Here is a 19,086-nt window from a genome sequence, read left to right as displayed (position 1 = left end):
ATAGCTTATTTCTTTCCTTAGAGCAATGCAATCCTCAGTTACATGTCCGAAATCTTCGTGGAAAGCACACCATTTTGACTTATCTTTCCAGTCAGCCTTTTGTTGATTCTTTCGAGGCCACCTAGCCTTGTCTCCTAGACCCTGCATGGCATACATCAATTCGGGAATGTTAACAGAAAAGCAATATTCAGACAACTCAGGATACTCTTCAGGATCCTCATCTTCGACAGCATTCACTCTCTTGTTTTCATTTCTACCATATGGCTTAGGCCGATATGACTTGAATGAGGATTCTGACTTCCTGTTAGTTGACTCATAAGTGTTAGATGAGTTCATCCTTTCTTGCATCTTCCTGTCATCCTCCAGACGGATATATCTCAAAGCCCTGTTACGAGCTTCGTCGAGATTCCTGCAGGGATTCATTACAAGATCCTGATAAAACTGAGAATCCTTTTGTAATCCCATCTTGAAAGCTTGCACAGCTGTTGCAACATCAAGATGTGGGATATCCAAGGATTCTCGACTGAATTTGTTCACATAATCCCTCAAGGATTCCTGAGGCCCTTGAGTTATCCTGTAAAGATCACTGGTTAGTGTTTTGGTCAAAAATTACCGAAGCAATTAAGTGATCAAATTAGTTAAGTGAGGTAGTGTGCTAAAAAGTGCGTTGAAAATATGCTGGTTATGTTCTTTGGAAAAACAGTGTTTAGGATACGGCTCAGGATATTGAGCTGTATCTACGATCAAACAATGAGCAAAAAGGTAAAGTAAATGACACGAGATGTACGAGGAAAGCCCTTGATCAATCTAGATCGCCGGCATAAAACCTCAGGAGCTGACAATCGCAGCTGCCTAGTTCTTCTTATTGCTTTAAACTTCAGGATACAGTGCAGGATATGGATCAGATCGCTAAGTGTTACAATGAATTTGTGAAAGTTGCGAGAGAGCAAGTGTTGAGAGTGTAGAGAGTGTGATTGTGATGTCCTAGTTGATCTGATATACCCACTATTTATAGTAACGAATTACAAAATAAAATTCCTATAAACATGGGATGCTCCGGATATTCCAATGTGAACATTGTACACCGAGTAATGCGGCTTCAACAGCTTCTTGTGAACGACTTGGACCGAGTCTTCAGTAGAAAAGGTCTTCATGAACGTTGCTAGCTTCTAACCCACGTACCTGCATTCAATCCGTTAGTGATCCTGAGGATACCATTCAGGATGTTACCAATATCCTGAGTCAGCATCCCGGATGTAAACAGATACAATATAAACAAGATATATATCAAGATATTTTCCAGGATATGGGCTCAGAATTTCACCCATAACAATTGTCCCCAAAAATGTTATCGTTTGACATCCTGCACTAACGGTTACATTTTTCACGGTGGCCGAGGTAATTAAAAGATAAGACCATTGATGCGACAGCTTTCAACCACCCGGCCTATATTTACTCATCATGCCCTATATCTTCTCGTCCTTATCTCTCTTTTAACCACAATCGACAAGGAAAAAGGTAATATTCTCTTCCTCATCTTCGTATTCATCTTTTATCTTACTCCGGCAAGAATTCAGGCGACCAAATGCCTAGGCAAACGAGGTCCAGTTCAGGCGACTCGGCTCCCACATTCATCCAACAGAACCTTCTCCAAGAGCCGGAGAAAGAAGCATGTACCTTCGATAGTGCCCATCTGTCAGCCTTGAAATCCTCCGGCATCTTCCCGGAAGGGACCGTGTTTAGACCGTTTGACCGGGAAATCCGGTCGGACATGGTCTCCAGCGAGTGGATATGCTTTAGTGCTTTCCCTTTTACCCTAGGGCTACAATTCCCCTTTCCAGATTTCATCACCGAGTTCTTTAATATCACCAAAATCTCTTTCAGCCAAACCATGCCAATGCTCTGGCGTGTTTTATCCGTTCTTGACCAAATCAAAAGAAACCACATTCCTGATCTTTCTGTCCATGACCTCCCCCTAGCGTACCGACTTAGATTCCACGGCTCTTGTCGATTCTTGTTTTATTCTACTTCTGGTGACCCATTGATACTTCGTGCCACCAGGAATGAGGATGGTTGGCAATCCAAATATTTTTTTTGTAAAAAGGGATTCAATCCCTGGGGGAACGGATTATCCGATGAGATGGTTAAAGAAGGGTAGGATTTATGGTTTAAAGATAATCCTGCCTCTTATCCTGCTTTATATCCTAAACTGACCAACTTTCTCTGTTGTGTATGCAGCTGATTTCAGGAAAGTTGCACCTCCCCTCGCTGATTCTCAAAAAAGAATAGACGCCATTAGACTCCTTCCAGAGGCAGAGAGAAGTTTCAACCCATCTCCACCAACTCCAAGCCCTCTTTCAAGCGCAAACATGTCTGGTAAGGATCCTGCAAAATATCCTGTACATACATGTTTTTATTTGATATTATTAGGAGAGGTTTAGAATTTTACTCCCTGTGTGCAGATTCCAGCAAAGTTCCAGTCTATCTAGACCTCGACGAACTCGACAGCTATCCAACTCCAACCATAGTCAAGAAGGAGGCTCCTGCTGCCACCAGCTCCAAGCCACTCCCAGCTCCCAAGGCCAACCCAAGGACTCGTGCTTCCACAGCGAAAAAGAGGAAGGGCCTTGAGGTCAGTGCTCCAAGCTCAGGAGGGTTCTCCTATGACGATCTCAGCTTTACCGATTCCTTAGAGCCAATGAAATCCTTCCTTAACAAGGTAATATCCTGACGCATACTCTGCATATATATCCTGCACATATATCCTGCCTGGATATCCTAACAGGATATCCTGATAGGATATCTTGGTCAATATATATATATATATATATATATATATATATATATTCTAACTCGTACCTGTTATTGGTGCACAGGGCCTCCAGCATTTGCTCCACTTGTACAATGATGCATGTGGTACCGTCGCACTCCATGAAGCCAGGATCAAGCAGCTTGAAACTACTGTTGCCGACCAAGGTGCCATTGCTGAAGCGAAGAGTCGGCACTATGAGGATAAGCTGAAAAAGGTCACTCGATGCCGAGCTCAAATTGGCCACCATGCAAATGGATCATGATCAGGCCATGATCAATTTCCGGGAAGGAATCAAGACTTCTGCTATTGTCTCCCTGTTACAAGCACGCATCAAGATGGCTTATGAGGCCAAGGAGACAGGTCTTATTTGTCCATCCTGGCTAATTGAATCCTGGGTGGCCAAGTTGAAGGAGCTTGGAGGCAAAGCTGTGCCACTCCCATCTGAAGCCGGTGAATCTTCCAAGTCAGCGGAGGTGGCAGATCAGGCTGGGGACAAGAAGGATGCCGGAGCGGATGCTGGTGAGGATGCTGGACAGGATGATGGTGAGGATGCTGGTGCTGAGAAGCCGGGGAAAGCAGGAGAGGATGCCGCTGTGTGAGGGCAGCTGAGTGGGCGATGATGGATATTGATGCCTAGGCCGGAGCCCACTTTTTTAGGTTTAATGGTTGATGTCTTGAACAATTTACTTTTCTTGTTTGTTGAACAATTTTAATTTCCTGCACGTAAACAATATGATGGCCAAAGGTGGAGTGATCCTGAGTTTCAGGACGAAGCCCTTGGTCATCAGTTAGTATGGTTTGTTTTGAACGCTTTTTAACAAGTGAAGGTGGAGGTATCTTGGGTTCCAAGACGAAGCCTTCATTTGTTAAGTAAATATGTTAGGAAACTAATTATGCTTTTGGTGGATGGGTCTCGGTTTGAGACGAAGCCAAGAGCATAATCTTTTGCTATGTTAATAATATAACCCTTTTTTGGCTTTATCATTGTTGTCGTTGATATATAAATTTCACTTGCGAAAATTGTTTTGTTTGAACGTTTTTCAGAACATATTATAAATGTATCCCGGTAAATATCCTGAAAAATATTCTGATTAAAATACAACCTATTAGTTGTCTAAATAAAAAGGAAAGATCATACCAGAGATTCTTAGTGAATCAATTTCAATTCTTCATTATAAGCGTGTCCCCAGTGCATACTTATAAACTCGAATCCATCATCAGAATAGTATGATGTATGTCCCCTGTACTTAACATAGAAACACAACTGTATTCATATTTCACAACTGTATTCATATTTTTGACTCGAATGAATTCCAAATACCCCAGGGCAAAACCCTTGATATCTTGAAATGAACCCTTAGTATACTGGGGATAAACCCTGAGTTTCATGCGCTACAGGCGGGAGTATATAAACTCCAAGACTTAGAAAGGTGAAAACCTTTAAACCTTAGAGAGTATGAAAATACCCTTTCGTGAGAGAGGGTGATCAATCCTCATATACCTTTAGAATTCAGGATATAGCCAACAGTAACGAAATTGTCAGCCACTTTTACATGGACTGGTCCCGCCACCTTGAACTATCCCTGAATAACTTGCGCTCCAGGCGGGGTGTTTAAACCCAATTCGGGAGAAAGGTGAATACCTTTAAACCTGTGAAGGGATTAGTATCCCTTAAACGTGAGAGAGGGGGCCAATCCTCTAATCTTCTGAGTTATCCTGAGTACACATCCTGGAGCCATATCCTGGAGCATATGCTGCAAAACAATCGTAAACTAAGGTGGGTGTTAGCTTGGCTAACACCCCTCCGATGCCTAAGTCAGTATTGGGTTCAAGATAATAAACATATATATTTAAAAGAGATAGGATACATACCATTCTGAGATAGAAATTAAATTCTATTCTTACTTGAAATAGAGCTTTAAGTGTACAGCATTCCAAGACCTTGGTAGCATATCCCCTTCCATATTCTTGAGTCTGTATGCTCCTTTCCCTGCTTCTAATTCAACTTCGTATGGTCCTTCCCATTTTGGAGCTAACTTGCCATCGGCAGGATTAGTAGTATTCTGAAAAGCCTTCCTTAGCACCCAATCACCCACTTGAAATCTCCTAGTCCTTATGTTCTTGTTATATGCTCTGGATATTCTTTGTTGATATGCTGCCATCCTTAGCCTTGCTGCGTCTCTTCTTTCGTCTATGGTATCCAAATCTTGACATAAGGCTTCAGGATTCTGTTCAGGATTCTGTAGGATAGATCTTGCAGTAGGTATCACCATTTCCGTTGGAATTACTGCTTCTGCTCCGAATACTAAGGAGAATGGGGTTTGGCCGGTTGCATTTTTTACCGTTGTCCTGTCAGCCCATAACACAAAGGGTAATTCCTCTGCCCATCTTCCTTTTTTGGCTCCAAGTCTCTTCTTTAAGTTATTCACTATTATCTTGTTTGAAGACTCAGCTTGCCCATTCGCTTGAGGATGCACCGGAGTTGACGTTATCATCTTGATTCCCCAACTTTTGCAAAAGTCAGTAGTCCTGTTGCTTATAAACTGGGACCCATTATCACAAATAATTTCAGCTGGTACTCCAAACCTGGTCAGGATATTCCTCTTTATGAAGGATACTACTTCTTGGTCTCTAACTTGCACAAATGCTTCAGCTTCAACCCACTTAGAGAAATAATCCGTCATTGCCAGCATAAAGACTTTTCCTCCCGGAGCTTTTGGTAACTTCCCTACTATATCCATCCCCCATTTCATGAACGGCCAAGGGGATGCTACAGGATATAGTGGTTCAGCTGGTTGATGCAATATGTTACTATGCCTTTGACATGCATCACATCTTCGAGCATATTCTGCAGCATCTTTTCTCAATGTTGGCCAATAATAACCTGTCCTCAGCACTTTCGAAAATAATGACCTGCCCCCGGTATGGTTACCACAATCCCCTTCATGTATATCCTGAAGTACTTCTTTGGCTTCAGGATCCTCCAAGCATCTCAAGTATGGCCCTGCAAGAGATTTTTTGTATAGAATATTATTTATGATAGTGAATCGTGATACCTTCATCCTAAATGCCTTAGGATTTTCGTCTTCGGGTATATGTCCTTCCTTGAGATATCTCATAATTGGAGTTGTCCAGGATTTAGGATCCTCTTCAGGATACACCACTTCAGGATCTTGAATACTTGCTACTTCCTTATGCTGAGGATCCGTTGCAGGATACAGGATATGTAATATCGGTATTGGGATTCCTTCCGGTATCCTGATTGATGATCCCAAGTTTGCCAATGCGTCTGCTTCGGCGTTATCCTCTCTTGGTACCTGTTCAAGTGTAAAAACATCAAAATATCCTGCTAATTTTTTAAGAATACCGAGGTATTCCATTAGTTTCTCACCCTTGACTGCATAGGATCCATTAAAATGATTAGTAATTAACAAGGAATCAACGTATACTTGCAAATTCTTAATATTCATATTCTTAGCCAATTCTAATCCTGCGATTAAGGCTTCGTATTCTGCCTCATTATTAGTAGCAGGGAATTCACATCTAACAGCCTGGGGTATTATGTCCCCCTGTGGCGATTTTAGTAGTATTCCTAATCCTACTCCTCTTACATTAGATGCACCATCAGTATATAATGTCCAGGATCCTGAGGATTCTCCTAACTGTTGAACTTCTAGGTCTACCTCGTCCTGAATGTCACTACTAAAATCAGCCACAAAGTCAGCTAAAGCCTGAGACTTTATGGCATTTCTAGGTTCATACACTAAATCATAGGCACTTAATTTTACTGACCACTTGGCCATTCTACCCGACATCTCCGGTTTTCTAAGCACATTCTTAACAGGATAATTAGTTTTAACATGAATCCTATGTGTTTCAAAATAATGTCTAAGCTTTGTTGATGCCATTACTAGAGCTAGTATTAGTTTTTCTAAGTGAGAGTACCTAGTTTCAGCATCTAATAAACTTTTGCTAACATAATAAACAGGATACTGCTGACCTTCGTGATCCTTTACGAGTACTGCACTTACTGCATTCCCTGATACTGCCAAATACAAGGATAATGGTTCACCATCCTCAGGCTTCATCAATAGAGGTGCGGTTGAGAGATACTGCTTCAAATCCTGCAGGGCTGCTTCATGCTTCTCACCCCACTCAAACTTTTTATTCTTTTTTAGGATATCATAGAATTCTTTACACTTTTCCGAGGATCTTGATATGAATCTATTTAAGGCTGCCACTCGTCCTGTTAACCGTTGAACATCCTTCATATTTGAGGGAGACTTTATATTCAAGATAGCTTTGATCTGCTCCGGGCTTGCCTCTATCCCTCTTTTTGTCACCATGTATCCTAAAAACTTTCCTGCCCCCACTCCAAAATGACACTTTGCAGGATTAAGTTTCATATTATACTGGTCCAGGATATCGAATGCTTCTTTAATATCCTGAAGATGATCCTCAGCTTTCTTGGATTTGACCACCATATCATCAATGTACACTTCCATGGTGTCCCCCAGTTTGTCTTTAAACATCATATTCACCAATCTCTGGTACGTTGCACCTGCATTTTTTAAACCGAAAGGCATAGCAGTATAACAATAAATACCTGTTGGTGTCATGAAAGCAGTATCCTCCTGGTCCGAAGGTTCCATTTGAATCTGCTGGAATCCTGAGGATGCATCCATGAAGGTCAACATTTCATGACCAGCAGTGGCATCCCCCATCGAGTCTATATGAGGCAGAGGGAATGGGTCTTTTGGACAAGCTTTGTTCAGGTCTATGTAGTCTACACAGACTCTCCACTTCCCATTCTTCTTTTGAACCAACACCACATTTGCTAGCCATCTAGGGAATTTGACTTCTCTAATCATCCTGGACTTCAGTAATCTTTCAACTTCCTCTTGGATAATTGCATTCCGCTCAGAGGCGAATTTCCTTCTCTTTTGTTGTATAGGCTTGAACGACCTGTCAATTCCAAGCTTGTGAGTAATAATGTCTTTAGATATACCTGTCATATCCTCATGCTTCCATGCAAACGTTGACATCCTGCATTTCAAAAAGTTAATTAATTGTTCTTCAATATCCTGGGGGATATTGGTTCCCACGAGCACCGAAATATCGGGATTATCCTGGTCTAGGATAATTTTCTTCACATCCTGCTCCGGATCCTCCACGATATCCTGGGCCCGGGTCTTTAATTGCTATGCTGCACTAGGTTTGGTTGAGGATTTCATCGAGGATGAGTAGCATTCTTTCGCCTCCTGCTGATCACTGTCGATCTTGACAACCCCCCAAGGGGTAGGGATCTTGATGCATTGATGATACGTTGATGGAACGGCCTTCATATCGTGGATCCATGGTCTTCCTAGGATGATGTTATAGCAGGATAGAGAATCCATCACACAGAAACGTTGCATCTTGTTGACTCCTTCAACATATACGGGTAGCCTTATCTCTCCCACTGTGTTCCTAGCTTCTCCACTAAAACCAACGAGCACAGTAGACTTCGAAGTGATATCCATCGGAGACACATTCATTCTCTTTAGAGTCTCCAGTTGTATTATGTTGACGGAGCTGCCATTATCAACCAATATCCTGCGTACAAAATGGTTAGCCACATATAATGTTATTACCAGAGCATCATGGTGAGGATCCTGGACAGTATCCCTATCATCTGCATCAAAAGTGATCACTTTGTCAGTTGTGAGCGTGGTCATCCTGATAGGTTTGTCTCCCCTCTCGGCCTTAGCTTCCTTTGCATGTCTCTTGGCCGCCGAATACGAAGTTCCGCAAATGTCGGATCCTCCTGAAATGAAGTTGATTATCTTGGCATCGGCGGGAGCTGATGCCGCTCGCTCAGGATCCTTCTCAGTATCCTGACCCTTATTCTTCTTTCTACCTAAGAGATCTTTCAAATATCCCTTGCTTAGAAGGTAGCTGATTTCTTTCCTCAGAGCGATGCAATCCTCAGTCATATGTCCAAAATCTTCGTGGAAAGCACACCATTTCGACTTGTCTTTCCAATCTGCTTTTTGTTGATTCTTTCGAGGCCACCTGGCTTTATCTCCCAAACCCTGCATAGCATACATTAGTTCAGGTATATTAACAGAAAAACAATATTCAGATAATTCAGGATATTCTTCAGGATCCTCGTCTTCAACAACATTCACTCTCTTGTTATCATTTCTGCCATATGGCTTAGAGCGATATGGTCTATATGAGGATTCCGATTTCCTGTTGGTCGATTCATATGTTGAGGATGCATTCATCTTTTCTTGCATTTTTCTGTCATCCTCCAACGGAATATATCTTAGAGCCCTGTTCCGGGCTTCATCCAGGTTCCTGCATGGGTTCATTACAAGGTCTTGATAGAATTGAGAATCCTTTTGCAGCCCCATCTTGAAAGCTTGCACAGCTGTTGCAACATCAAGATGGGGAATGTCTAGTGATTCCCGGCTGAACTTGTTCACATAATCCCTAAGGGATTCCTGAGGCCCTTGTGTTATCCTGTAGAGATCACTTGTTAATTTTTCAAAGCTTCTACTACAAGAGAATTGACTATTAAATAAATTTACTAAGTGAGCAAAAGATGTAATCGAATGTGGAGGAACATTCAGGAGCCATTTCAAAGCCGATCCTGTCAAGGTTGAACCAAAACCCTTGCACAAGCAGGCTTCCTTGAGATCTGGAGGGATAGGGTTGATCTCCATCCTTTCCCTATACTGGGCAATATGCTCTTCAGGATCCGTGGTTCCGTCGTAAAGCTTCATGTTCGGAGTTTGAAATCTTTTTGGGATTTCAGCATCACATATAGGAAGCACGAACCGATATACCCTGTGGCTATCCTGGGACACTTCAGGAATTGGCTGCACCACCCCAGGTACACTGGATATCATATCCTTTAATTTCTGAAGTTCCCTGGATAATTCTGACGCTACAGCTGTATCCTGCAAAGATCCAACACTGTTAGTGGTAATAGCATTATTATTATTTGATACGTTACCCGTTAGAGGATTTTGCCCATATCCTGAAGCATATCCTGAGCTCCTCATGGTTGATATCCTGACCGAGGAGGGTATTTCAGGAGTATGGTTCTAAGGAAGGCTGGGCACAATATTCCCCCTGTTATCCTCAGTATACACAGCTGAACTAAAGTTCAACGCTCTGGGGTGTAATGGAGTGACATTATCCTCAGCAGATCTGCTCGAGCCAGACTTCAGGAGTTGTATTTCCCTTAAAAGCATTTGGTTTGTTTCCTGTTGCTGCCTCATTTGTTCCTGCACACTTCCAAACAAGGTTAGAATTTCATCGTTAGAAGCTAAAACAGGAGCAGATCCCTGGACACTCCGAGTAGGGATAACATCTTGAGATTGTGTAGAGGCTGGCATCCTTGGAGGAGGCGGTGGAAGCACCGAACCAACTGTTGCAGAAGTTGTAGCAGACACAGTAGAAGAGCTCATGTTTGATCTTGAGGCCATTGTAAACAACGTGGCAAAAAGTTTTGAAAACAGAAAACCAATTAACGATTTCACCGATATTTTTAGTAAAGAGAGCACCACTTGCCCCACGGTGGGCGCCAAATTGTTTTGGTCAAAAATTACCGAAGCAATTAAGTGATCAAATTAGTTAAGTGAGGTAGTGTGCTAAAAAGTGCGTTGAAAATATGCTGTTTATGTTCTTTGGAAAAACAGTGTTCAGGATACGGCTCAGGATATTGAGCTGTATCTACGATCAAACAATGAGCAAAAAGGTAAAGTAAATGACACGAGATGTACGAGGAAAGCCCTTGATCAATCTAGATCGCCGGCATAAAACCTCGGGAGCTGACAATCGCAGCTGCCTAGTTCTTCTTATTGCTTTAAACTTCAGGATACAGTGCAGGATATGGATCAGATCGCTAAGTGTTACAATGAATTTGTGAAAGTTGCGAGAGAGCAAGTGTTGAGAGTGTAGAGAGTGTGATTGTGATGTCCTAGTTGATCTGATATACCCACTATTTATAGTAACGAATTACAAACTAAAATTCCTATAAACATGGGATGCTCCGGATATTCCAATGTGAACGTTGTAGACCGAGTAATGCGGCTTCAACGGCTTCTTGTGAACGACTTGGACCGAGTCTTCAGTAGAAAAGGTCTTCATGAACGTTGCTAGCTTCTAACCCACGTACCTGCATTCAATCCGTTAGTGATCCTGAGGATACCATTCAGGATGTTACCAATATCCAGAGTCAGCATCCCGGATGTAAACAGATACAATATAAACAAGATATATATCAAGATATTTTCCAGGATATGGGCTCAGAATTTCACCCATAACAGTTAGTTTCTCAAAACTCCGACTACAAGAAAATTGACTGTTAAATAAATTAACCAAATGAGCAAACGAAGTAATTGAGTGAGGAGGAACGTTTAACAGCCATTTTAAGGCTGATCCTATTAGAGTAGAACCAAATCCCTTGCACAAGCACGCTTCCTTGAGTTCCGGAGGGATAGGGTTAATCTCCATTCTTTCCCTATACTGAGCAATATGCTCCTCAGGATCCGTAGTTCCATCGTAAAGCTTCATGTTGGGGGTTTGAAATCTCTTTGGGATCTCAGCATCGCAGATAGGATGTGCAAAACGAGATATCTTATGGCTGTCTTGGGACACTTCCGGGATCGGCTGGACCACCCCAGGTACACTGGATATCATGTCCTTCTTTTGAAGTTCCCTAGTAAGTGCTGATGTCACACCTGTATCCTGCAAAGATCCACTATTGTTAGTAGCATGAGTATTGTTATTATTTGAAACGTTACCCGTTGGAGTATTTTGCCCATATCCTGAAGCATATCCTGAGCTCCTCATGGTTGACATCCTGACCGAGGAGGGTATTTCAGGAGTATGATTCTGAGGAAGACTGGGCACAATATTCCCCCTGTTATCCTCAGTATACACAGCTGAACTAAAGTTCAACGCTCTGGGGTGTAATGGAGTGACATTATCCTTAGCAGATCTGCTCGAGCCAGACTTCAGGAGTTGTATTTCCCTTAAAAGCATTTGATTTGTTTCCTGTTGCTGCCTCATTTGTTCCTGCACACTTCCAAATAAAGTAAGAATTTCATCATTAGAAGCTAGAACGGGAGCTTGTTCCTGAACACTGCGGGTAGGGATAATATCCTGAGGTCGTGAAGAGGCTGGCATCCTTGGAGGAGGTGGTGGAAGCACCGAACCAGTAGTAGCAGAAGTCATAGCAGACACAGTAGAGGAACTCATGTTTGATCTTGAGGCCATTATGCACAATGTGACAAAAAGTTTTGAAAATAGAAAACTGATTAGCGATTTAACAAAAAAATTTAGTAAAGAGAGCACCACTTGCCCCACGGTAGGCGCCAAATTGTTTTGGTCAAAAATTACCAAAGCAATTAAGTGATCAAATTAGTTAAGTGAGGTAGTGTGCTAAAAAGTGTGTTGAAAAATATGTTAATTAAGTTGTTTGCAAAAACAGTTTCAGGATACGGCTCAGGATATTGAGCTGTATCTACGATCAAACAATGAGCAAAAAAGTAAAGGTTGACACGAGATATACGAGGAAAGCCCTTGATCAATCTAGATCTCCGGCATAAAACCTCGGGAGCTGACAATCGTCGGCTGCCTTGTTCTTCTTATTACTTGAATAACCAGGATACAGTGCAGGATATGGCTCAGATCAATGCTAAGTGGTACAACGATTACAAGTGTTGAGTGTTTGTGCGTAATAGAAAGGAAAAAGAAGTGTGAGTTCGAGAGTAGAGAGTGAAGTGTGTGTTACAATTGATCTGGCCTTCTATTTATAGTTACAAATAAGAAACTAACTCTCCTATTATTCCGGGATGCTGGGAATATTCCATTCTGAACGTTGGGGGTTGTTTCTACTTTTTTTCCACGTGCTTATTGACTATAAAACCGGGTCTTCAGCTCATATAACCGTTACAATGTCAATAAAGTTGACCAACATCTGATATTCTCGCGGAATATGCCTTTCTTCTATTCTGACCGTTACAAGACCCATTCTTCCACCATCAACGTCCATTTTTCAACCACCTTGAGCGAATCTTCAGGTAGATCAAGTCTTTTAACGTTGGTACCTTGCAACCAACGTTTTACAAGCCAATCATTAGTAATAGTCAGGATACTGCCGCCCGATATCCTGATACGGTATCCTGATCCGATATCCTGATCATATACAACTAATAAAAAATCATGATACAAAGTCAGGATGTGGGCTCAGAATTTCACCCATAACATTTGCCTTGGGATAAAAGGTTCATATGGCTGATACATCGGTTATAGCCAGCTTTAAAACCAGCCTCCCGCGCACGCTGCTTAAGCTCCTCTATAGCAGCTGCGTTCTCAGGTGCGTCAAGGATAGCTCCAACAATCTGTAAAACACACACAATAAGTTTAGCAAAGGCAAACCTAAATGATAGCTAAGGCACCAGGTACTTACATGCCCGATACCGTGATCACGCATCCAATCACGATCAGCCTTCAGCTGCTCAAAGGAAGAAGTCAGGCTATCTCTAGCCTCAGCAGCCTCCATTGCCGGAGCTTCAGCCTCGGCCACGCGGGCAGTGATCTTCGCAAGAATGGTCACACGGTTCTGCACTTCAGCTTTTCAACAACAAAGAAAACACAAGTATACAAAGATAATCAATCATACTTGTGAAACAAATGTACAAAGCCAAGAGCAAAAGCAACTCATACCTGAAGGCCCTCAACAGTTTTGTTTAAGTTGGTGCGGTCAGCATTTGCCTCCTCAAGAGCCTTGACAGTGCGGGCCTCCGCCTCCTTGGCCTCCTGGGCAACCGCCTCAGCTGCGGCCTTCTCCTTAACCAATGCAGCATTTGCTGCCTTGACGTTAGTCAGCTCCTGACGAACACGAAACAGCTTTTCATTCTGTTTGGCCCAAGAATCTTTCCAACTCTTGCGCTCATCAGAAAGCAATTTGGCGAGAGTACGAACCTATTTAAGGCAAGCAGTTGCAGCCCACTCCTCAGTCTGCTTATACTTCTCAAAAGCAGCCTTCTCCCTTTGAAGCTGCTTCGCACCCTCACGAGCAGCTTTCACTAACTCTTCAGCCTCAGCCCGTAAGCGAGCAGTTTCCTCATCCTTGCGTCCCATCACCTTGTAGTCTTCCATAATGGCATTCGCATACTCCCAACAAGCATGGACGAGAGTTGGTTGATCTGTTGCTCACAAGACAGGCCGTGGGCACGAAAGACCTCAAAAGGAGTGCCCAAACCACTCAAAATATCCATGCACGCGGAGGGATCATTAGAAATAGCATCCCCTTGCATAACATTCCAAAGGGGTCGGTGATAGTTCATACTCCGGTCTTCCGTGTAGGTGCGGTAGTAGAACTCCAGTTCAGACTCATCAGGCTGAATGGTGAAAATATTTTATTTTATATAGACAGTAAAATAATGCCAAGACACCACGGACAAACGATAAGGAAGAATCACCTTCAACATAAGAAACTAGTAATTAAAGTCATTAATACAAAACCAATTAAAAAGTGCAAAAGATTAAAAATAAAAAGTATTACACTAAACACTTGTCTTCACCAAGTGATGTAAGAGAATTAGGCAACCATGGCCTTTGATTGTCAAGAACTCTTACGATCAATCCTGGATCCCCAGACGACTCAAACACTCTATGATGGACAATGGATGATGGTGGTGGATGATGGTGTTGTGATGGTGGTGGGTGGTGGGTGAAGTGTGAGAGAGGTGGTGTGCCAAGGGATGATTTGCAAGAGCTCCAAACACTCCTATTTATAGGCTGAACAGAAGCTCGGGCACGGCCCCGTGTCCATCTGACTCTCTCTCTTCATTAATTGTAATTCGCAATTACAATAAATGCGCCTGCAGGAAGTTAACCACGCCCCCGTGCCCGCTGGGCACGGCTCCGTGGTGGGTAACAGAAGCTTCTATGAGTTTGTCTTTTCTGCTGGCACTTGGGCACGGCCCCGTGCTCACTGGGCACGGGGCGTGTTCAGTCTTCTGTCTTCTTTATTTTGCTTGGGAAGATGCTGTCGGGGGGTCGGGCATATCACTTTTGTTCCCTTTCTTGTATTTATGTTAGATTTTGCTGTCTTTTGTTATTTTGAGCTCATTTAATCCTGAAAATACAAAAGGAAGACAAAAGCACACTTTTTCCAACATTAGTACTAAAAGGGTTAGTTTTAAGCCACAATTGATGTAATTTATATGTTGCATTTTGTGCACATTAAATACCCCCACACTTGAATCTTTGCTTGTCCTCAAGCAAAACTCTTTATAATGTGGCTTTATTCACTCCCAAGTGGAATGGGTAGAAGAGAAGGTTTTTGGGCTTGTCATAGAGTGTCGGGATTTCCAAGATTATTTAGGTTTTATTTTTATTTATTTACAATCCTATTCATCATGATTTATTTAGAACACTTGTTAAGAAAAATTATTTATTTGGGCATAACATGCCTCTTTAAAATTCCATTTATATACAAGTTCACATACCTCATGGGGGATCACTTAACACTCGGCCGAATGTGTATTTTTTTTTTTTTAGTGAATCACTCAAGAGCGGCATGGAACTTACTCCTACCATAAGCTTGCTAAGCAATCATTCCTCCTCCTTTTTAACTATATACCTTTGTTAATATCAAGAGGACTTTTGGGGGGAAGGGTTAGGCTTGGGTTAAAGGTAAGTGGTTGGGTTAGTGGTTAGTAGAAACGGGCGAAAGGCGTAAAAAACGTCGTTTTTCGTAAGACAATTTTTTTTGACTTTTTATTTTAATGAAGAAATTTTTCAAACAAAGTTCTTTTTTTGATAACTTTGTTTGTTTATTTCTTTTGGCTTCATTATCATCATCATTTTTCTCTCTCTCTCTCTCTCTCTTTTTTATAAGGAAGTCATAAGAAAAACCGAGCTTTGTTACTAAAATAAAGGGTTTAAAATGAAAAGTTGGGTTTTGGTGGGAAAAAGGTGTTTGTTTTGGGTTAAGAAATGAAAAGGTTTAGGCTCAAAGGGGTTAACTAGGGGGATTTTGGGTAGGTGGTAAAAAAAATGAAAAATAATGGTGTAGAAAGAAAAAGGGTTAGTCCTAATGCCTCCATCATTTACTTACTCGGGTTTAAGTTGGTAAGGACTGGGAATGCATTGTCGTGGCAAGTTCTAGAGTCGTACGAACCAAGCGGCTATTCACACAAGAAATGAAAAATGAGCATTTAGTGTAAAGATATGTATTTGTATGCTCAATAAAGGCTCAAAACTCACTTTTGTGGGAATGGGTTTTTATGTGATCAAGTATATATAATCAAATTTTAACTAAGTTTGTCATGTCGTTTCATAATTTTCTTATGTTGGTTCTTTTTATCACGACGCTATTGGTTGTAAATTTGTAAAAATATAACCTTTTTAGAACTTGTTATTCCCAAATTAAACCAAGACAAGTAAAAAAATGAAAAGTTTTTGAAAAAATTTGGGGTGATTAGCGATTCCAATAGAATTTTGTGTAAGGCTTGTTATTAGGACTTGCAAAATTCAAGGTTTTAGCATCCCCCCACACTTAAATTACACATTGTCCTCAATGTGTTCCAAAAATAAGTTTTTAGGTTGATTGAATGTGTAAAAGGGTGTTAAAAACAAGATTTTATGTTACTAGGTAGCTGAACACAGGGTGGTGTTGGCTGAGCATGGCCCCGTGTCCAGACTGCCAGTACCAAAAGTAAACAGAAGGCTGGGCACGGGGGCGTGTTCAGTGAGCACGGCCCCGTGTCCAGTTACCTGAACTAGGCATATTCTGTAGAACCTTGGGCACGGGGCATGTTGGGTGAGCACGGCCCCGTGCTGAACTTGCTGTAATGAAGAAAAATTGTCGGGAGGCTCTGTTTTTGTGCATGGGGTGTGGGTTCAAGCTTCCCTTAGTAACCTCCACCATTACGAGTGTGTTTTATTCCTGAAAAGTAAAACTAAACTAGAAAATATAAAAGTTAATCTAAACTAAAACTAAGGATAGTTCCGCGGAATGTGTCACACCCCCAAAATCCACATGCGGAGTACCACCGCTTGGAGGCGTGACCGACCAGGATCTTAACCACCAATCATATTGAACATGTAATATAATTAAGTATAGCGGAAGCATTTAAGTAAACCCAAACATGAATATTAATGTATGAAACATCATAAGTGTTCAAATAGCATTCACGATCCTTTGCCCACAACGACCTGCTCCTCCCTGTGCAAGCTCCATAATGTACCTAAGGTCCTGCAAGGCATGCAGCAGAGAGTCAACAACTAGTTGAGCGAGTTTCACAGAAAGTAAATTCAGTAATAGAAATGGTATAGCAAGCATTGCGTTCGTTCATCTAATCATGCATCGTATTAGTTCGTTCATTGTTCATGTATAGTATTGGTTTCCATCGCGGGCCCTTTCGGCATGTATGCAAAGATTTAGGTTAACACTCCCAAATATCCTAGACTATGTATATTTGTATCGCTGGCCACCCTGGCATGTGTGCGAAGTTCTAATATGTATAGTTCGCAGCCTTCCCGAGGCATGTGTGCGAAGATCAGTCATAATTATCGCAGCCAACCCTTGGCGTGTGTGCGAAGATCTGTTCAAGTAGGTATACTAGTCTAGCCGTATCTTATCATTCACCATCCTCACCCTGAGGACTCGTATCATTAAGTTCCATTAACTAAGTATGTACGTATAATTCATTCAATCCCATTCCCACCCTGGGAACCCCATGCCTTGGCTGTGTGAACTCACCTTGGTTTGCTCGGCAGATACACTAAAGAAGAGGGTTCTTGAACTGACAGTGGTCAACCGCGTCCTAACAGGGTTACCATACGAGTCAGGTTTGGACTAAGGTAATACACGTATGTTTACACATAATCTAACAAGTCACGAGCACGCATAGTTCATGGCAACACGTTGGGTATGTTAACAGTCAAGAATATATCATATTCATACTTGTGCGCTCCAAACTATAAACCCATATATTCCCGGCCCATCATCATACAAACAAGTAACACATCTCAGCCCAAATAAAATTAACATAGTCTTGTGCGCTTCGGATTGGTGTTGTGCGATTGGGTAACCCAGCCCAATAAACCATCCGGCCCAACAGTTTATTAATCTGCACACTAACATACTTGGCCCAAATACATAACAAATAACATTACATACTCGGCCCAAATTAAGTAGTGTACGTGTGTCTTGTGCGATCCGATTAATACCCAGCCCAACATGTCATTCGGCCCAAAACAGTTAAACAACCTACAGCTTGTGCGATCAGGTACCTTGTGCGACTGGAGACCCTTGTGCGACCAGGGTCTCTTGTGCGACCCGGACCGTTGTGCGATTGGAATTGAGATTGGGCCTAAGGCCCAACAGTGAAGCAGCTTATGCGATCCGTGTGTGGCCCATGATCTTGTGCGACCGAGTGGAACATGTGCGGTCCGTTTAAACATCCGGGAATTATGCTCTAAGTTTCCAACTTTAACAATTATCAATTAACACAATCCCACAAATCAGTTAACCAAAATATCGATCAATCAGGGCAATTACATCATGAATTTGTATGAACCCTAATCCAAATCATCAAGAACAATATCCATAGCACTTAAGCATATAATCCAAACTCGTGTTCTTGATCCCTAACATTAATCATATTAACAATATCTATCCGAATCACACCATGCAACAGCCGATTAACAAGCATCATTCTATACAACCTAAATCAATACATGATAGCCGATTTAACAAAATACTATAAATCATCCTCGGTTTATCAAGTAATATTTGCTAATATCATCATCATACAATACTCATTCGAAACATATCATTCGGTAAACAAACGAGCAATATCACATGAATCATACATGAACACAATCAAACATACTAACCGAATTAGAGAAGGAGAAGAGGGTGATCCGTATGAAGATCTTGTGCCGTCGGGTTCCAAGCAACCGAGAGAGAGAAAGAGTCTAGGGTTCTTGTGTGTGTTATGTTTTGTTAAGAAAATAGGAGATGGTTGCTACTCCCTAAGGGTTATGCGTGTGATGTGTGTGTGTGGGCCGAACCCTAACATGGGCTGCCCTATAGTCCGTAAACAATGTGTAGCCCAAAGGCTTGTGCGGTCAAGTGTGGGTGTGTTGTTGTGCGACCGGGTTATAACCGTACATACATACATTACATACACAAAGCATAACAATCATACTTTCAATTAATCGTTCAAGTTCATATAATCACATTTCGTGCACATACA

General features: G+C 41.9%; 1 protein-coding gene across 1 annotated transcript; it reads right to left on the bottom strand.

Moving 5' to 3' along the window:
* Positions 1 to 13,065: 13,065 nt before the first annotated feature.
* On the bottom strand, positions 13,066 to 13,972 carry LOC110882166 (uncharacterized abhydrolase domain-containing protein DDB_G0269086-like). The gene is made up of 4 exons (XM_022130249.2): positions 13,817 to 13,972; positions 13,538 to 13,702; positions 13,281 to 13,433; positions 13,066 to 13,212 (listed from the first exon to the last, which is right to left on the bottom strand). Exons 1-4 carry the CDS (start codon positions 13,970 to 13,972, stop codon positions 13,066 to 13,068), a joined length of 621 nt encoding a protein of 206 aa, XP_021985941.2.
* Positions 13,973 to 19,086: the final 5,114 nt, after the last annotated feature.

The sequence above is a fragment of the Helianthus annuus genome, chromosome 10 (assembly GCF_002127325.2).
Source record: "Helianthus annuus cultivar XRQ/B chromosome 10, HanXRQr2.0-SUNRISE, whole genome shotgun sequence".
NCBI classification, from domain to species: domain Eukaryota; kingdom Viridiplantae; phylum Streptophyta; class Magnoliopsida; order Asterales; family Asteraceae; genus Helianthus; species Helianthus annuus.
This window is presented reverse-complemented; position numbering and strand designations above follow the sequence as displayed.

Bases quoted from the DNA above. Each gene is read 5' to 3' on its own strand.
- LOC110882166 (XM_022130249.2), bottom strand. From the start codon at position 13,972: ATGGAAGACTACAAGGTGATGGGACGCAAGGATGAGGAAACTGCTCGC. The intron at 13,703-13,816 runs GCAACTGCTTGC...CGTGTTCGTCAG, and splicing joins AGCAGACTGAGGAGTGGGCT to GAGCTGACTAACGTCAAGGC. The intron at 13,213-13,280 runs GTAAGTACCTGG...TGTGTTTTACAG, and splicing joins GTGATCACGGTATCGGGCAT to ATTGTTGGAGCTATCCTTGA.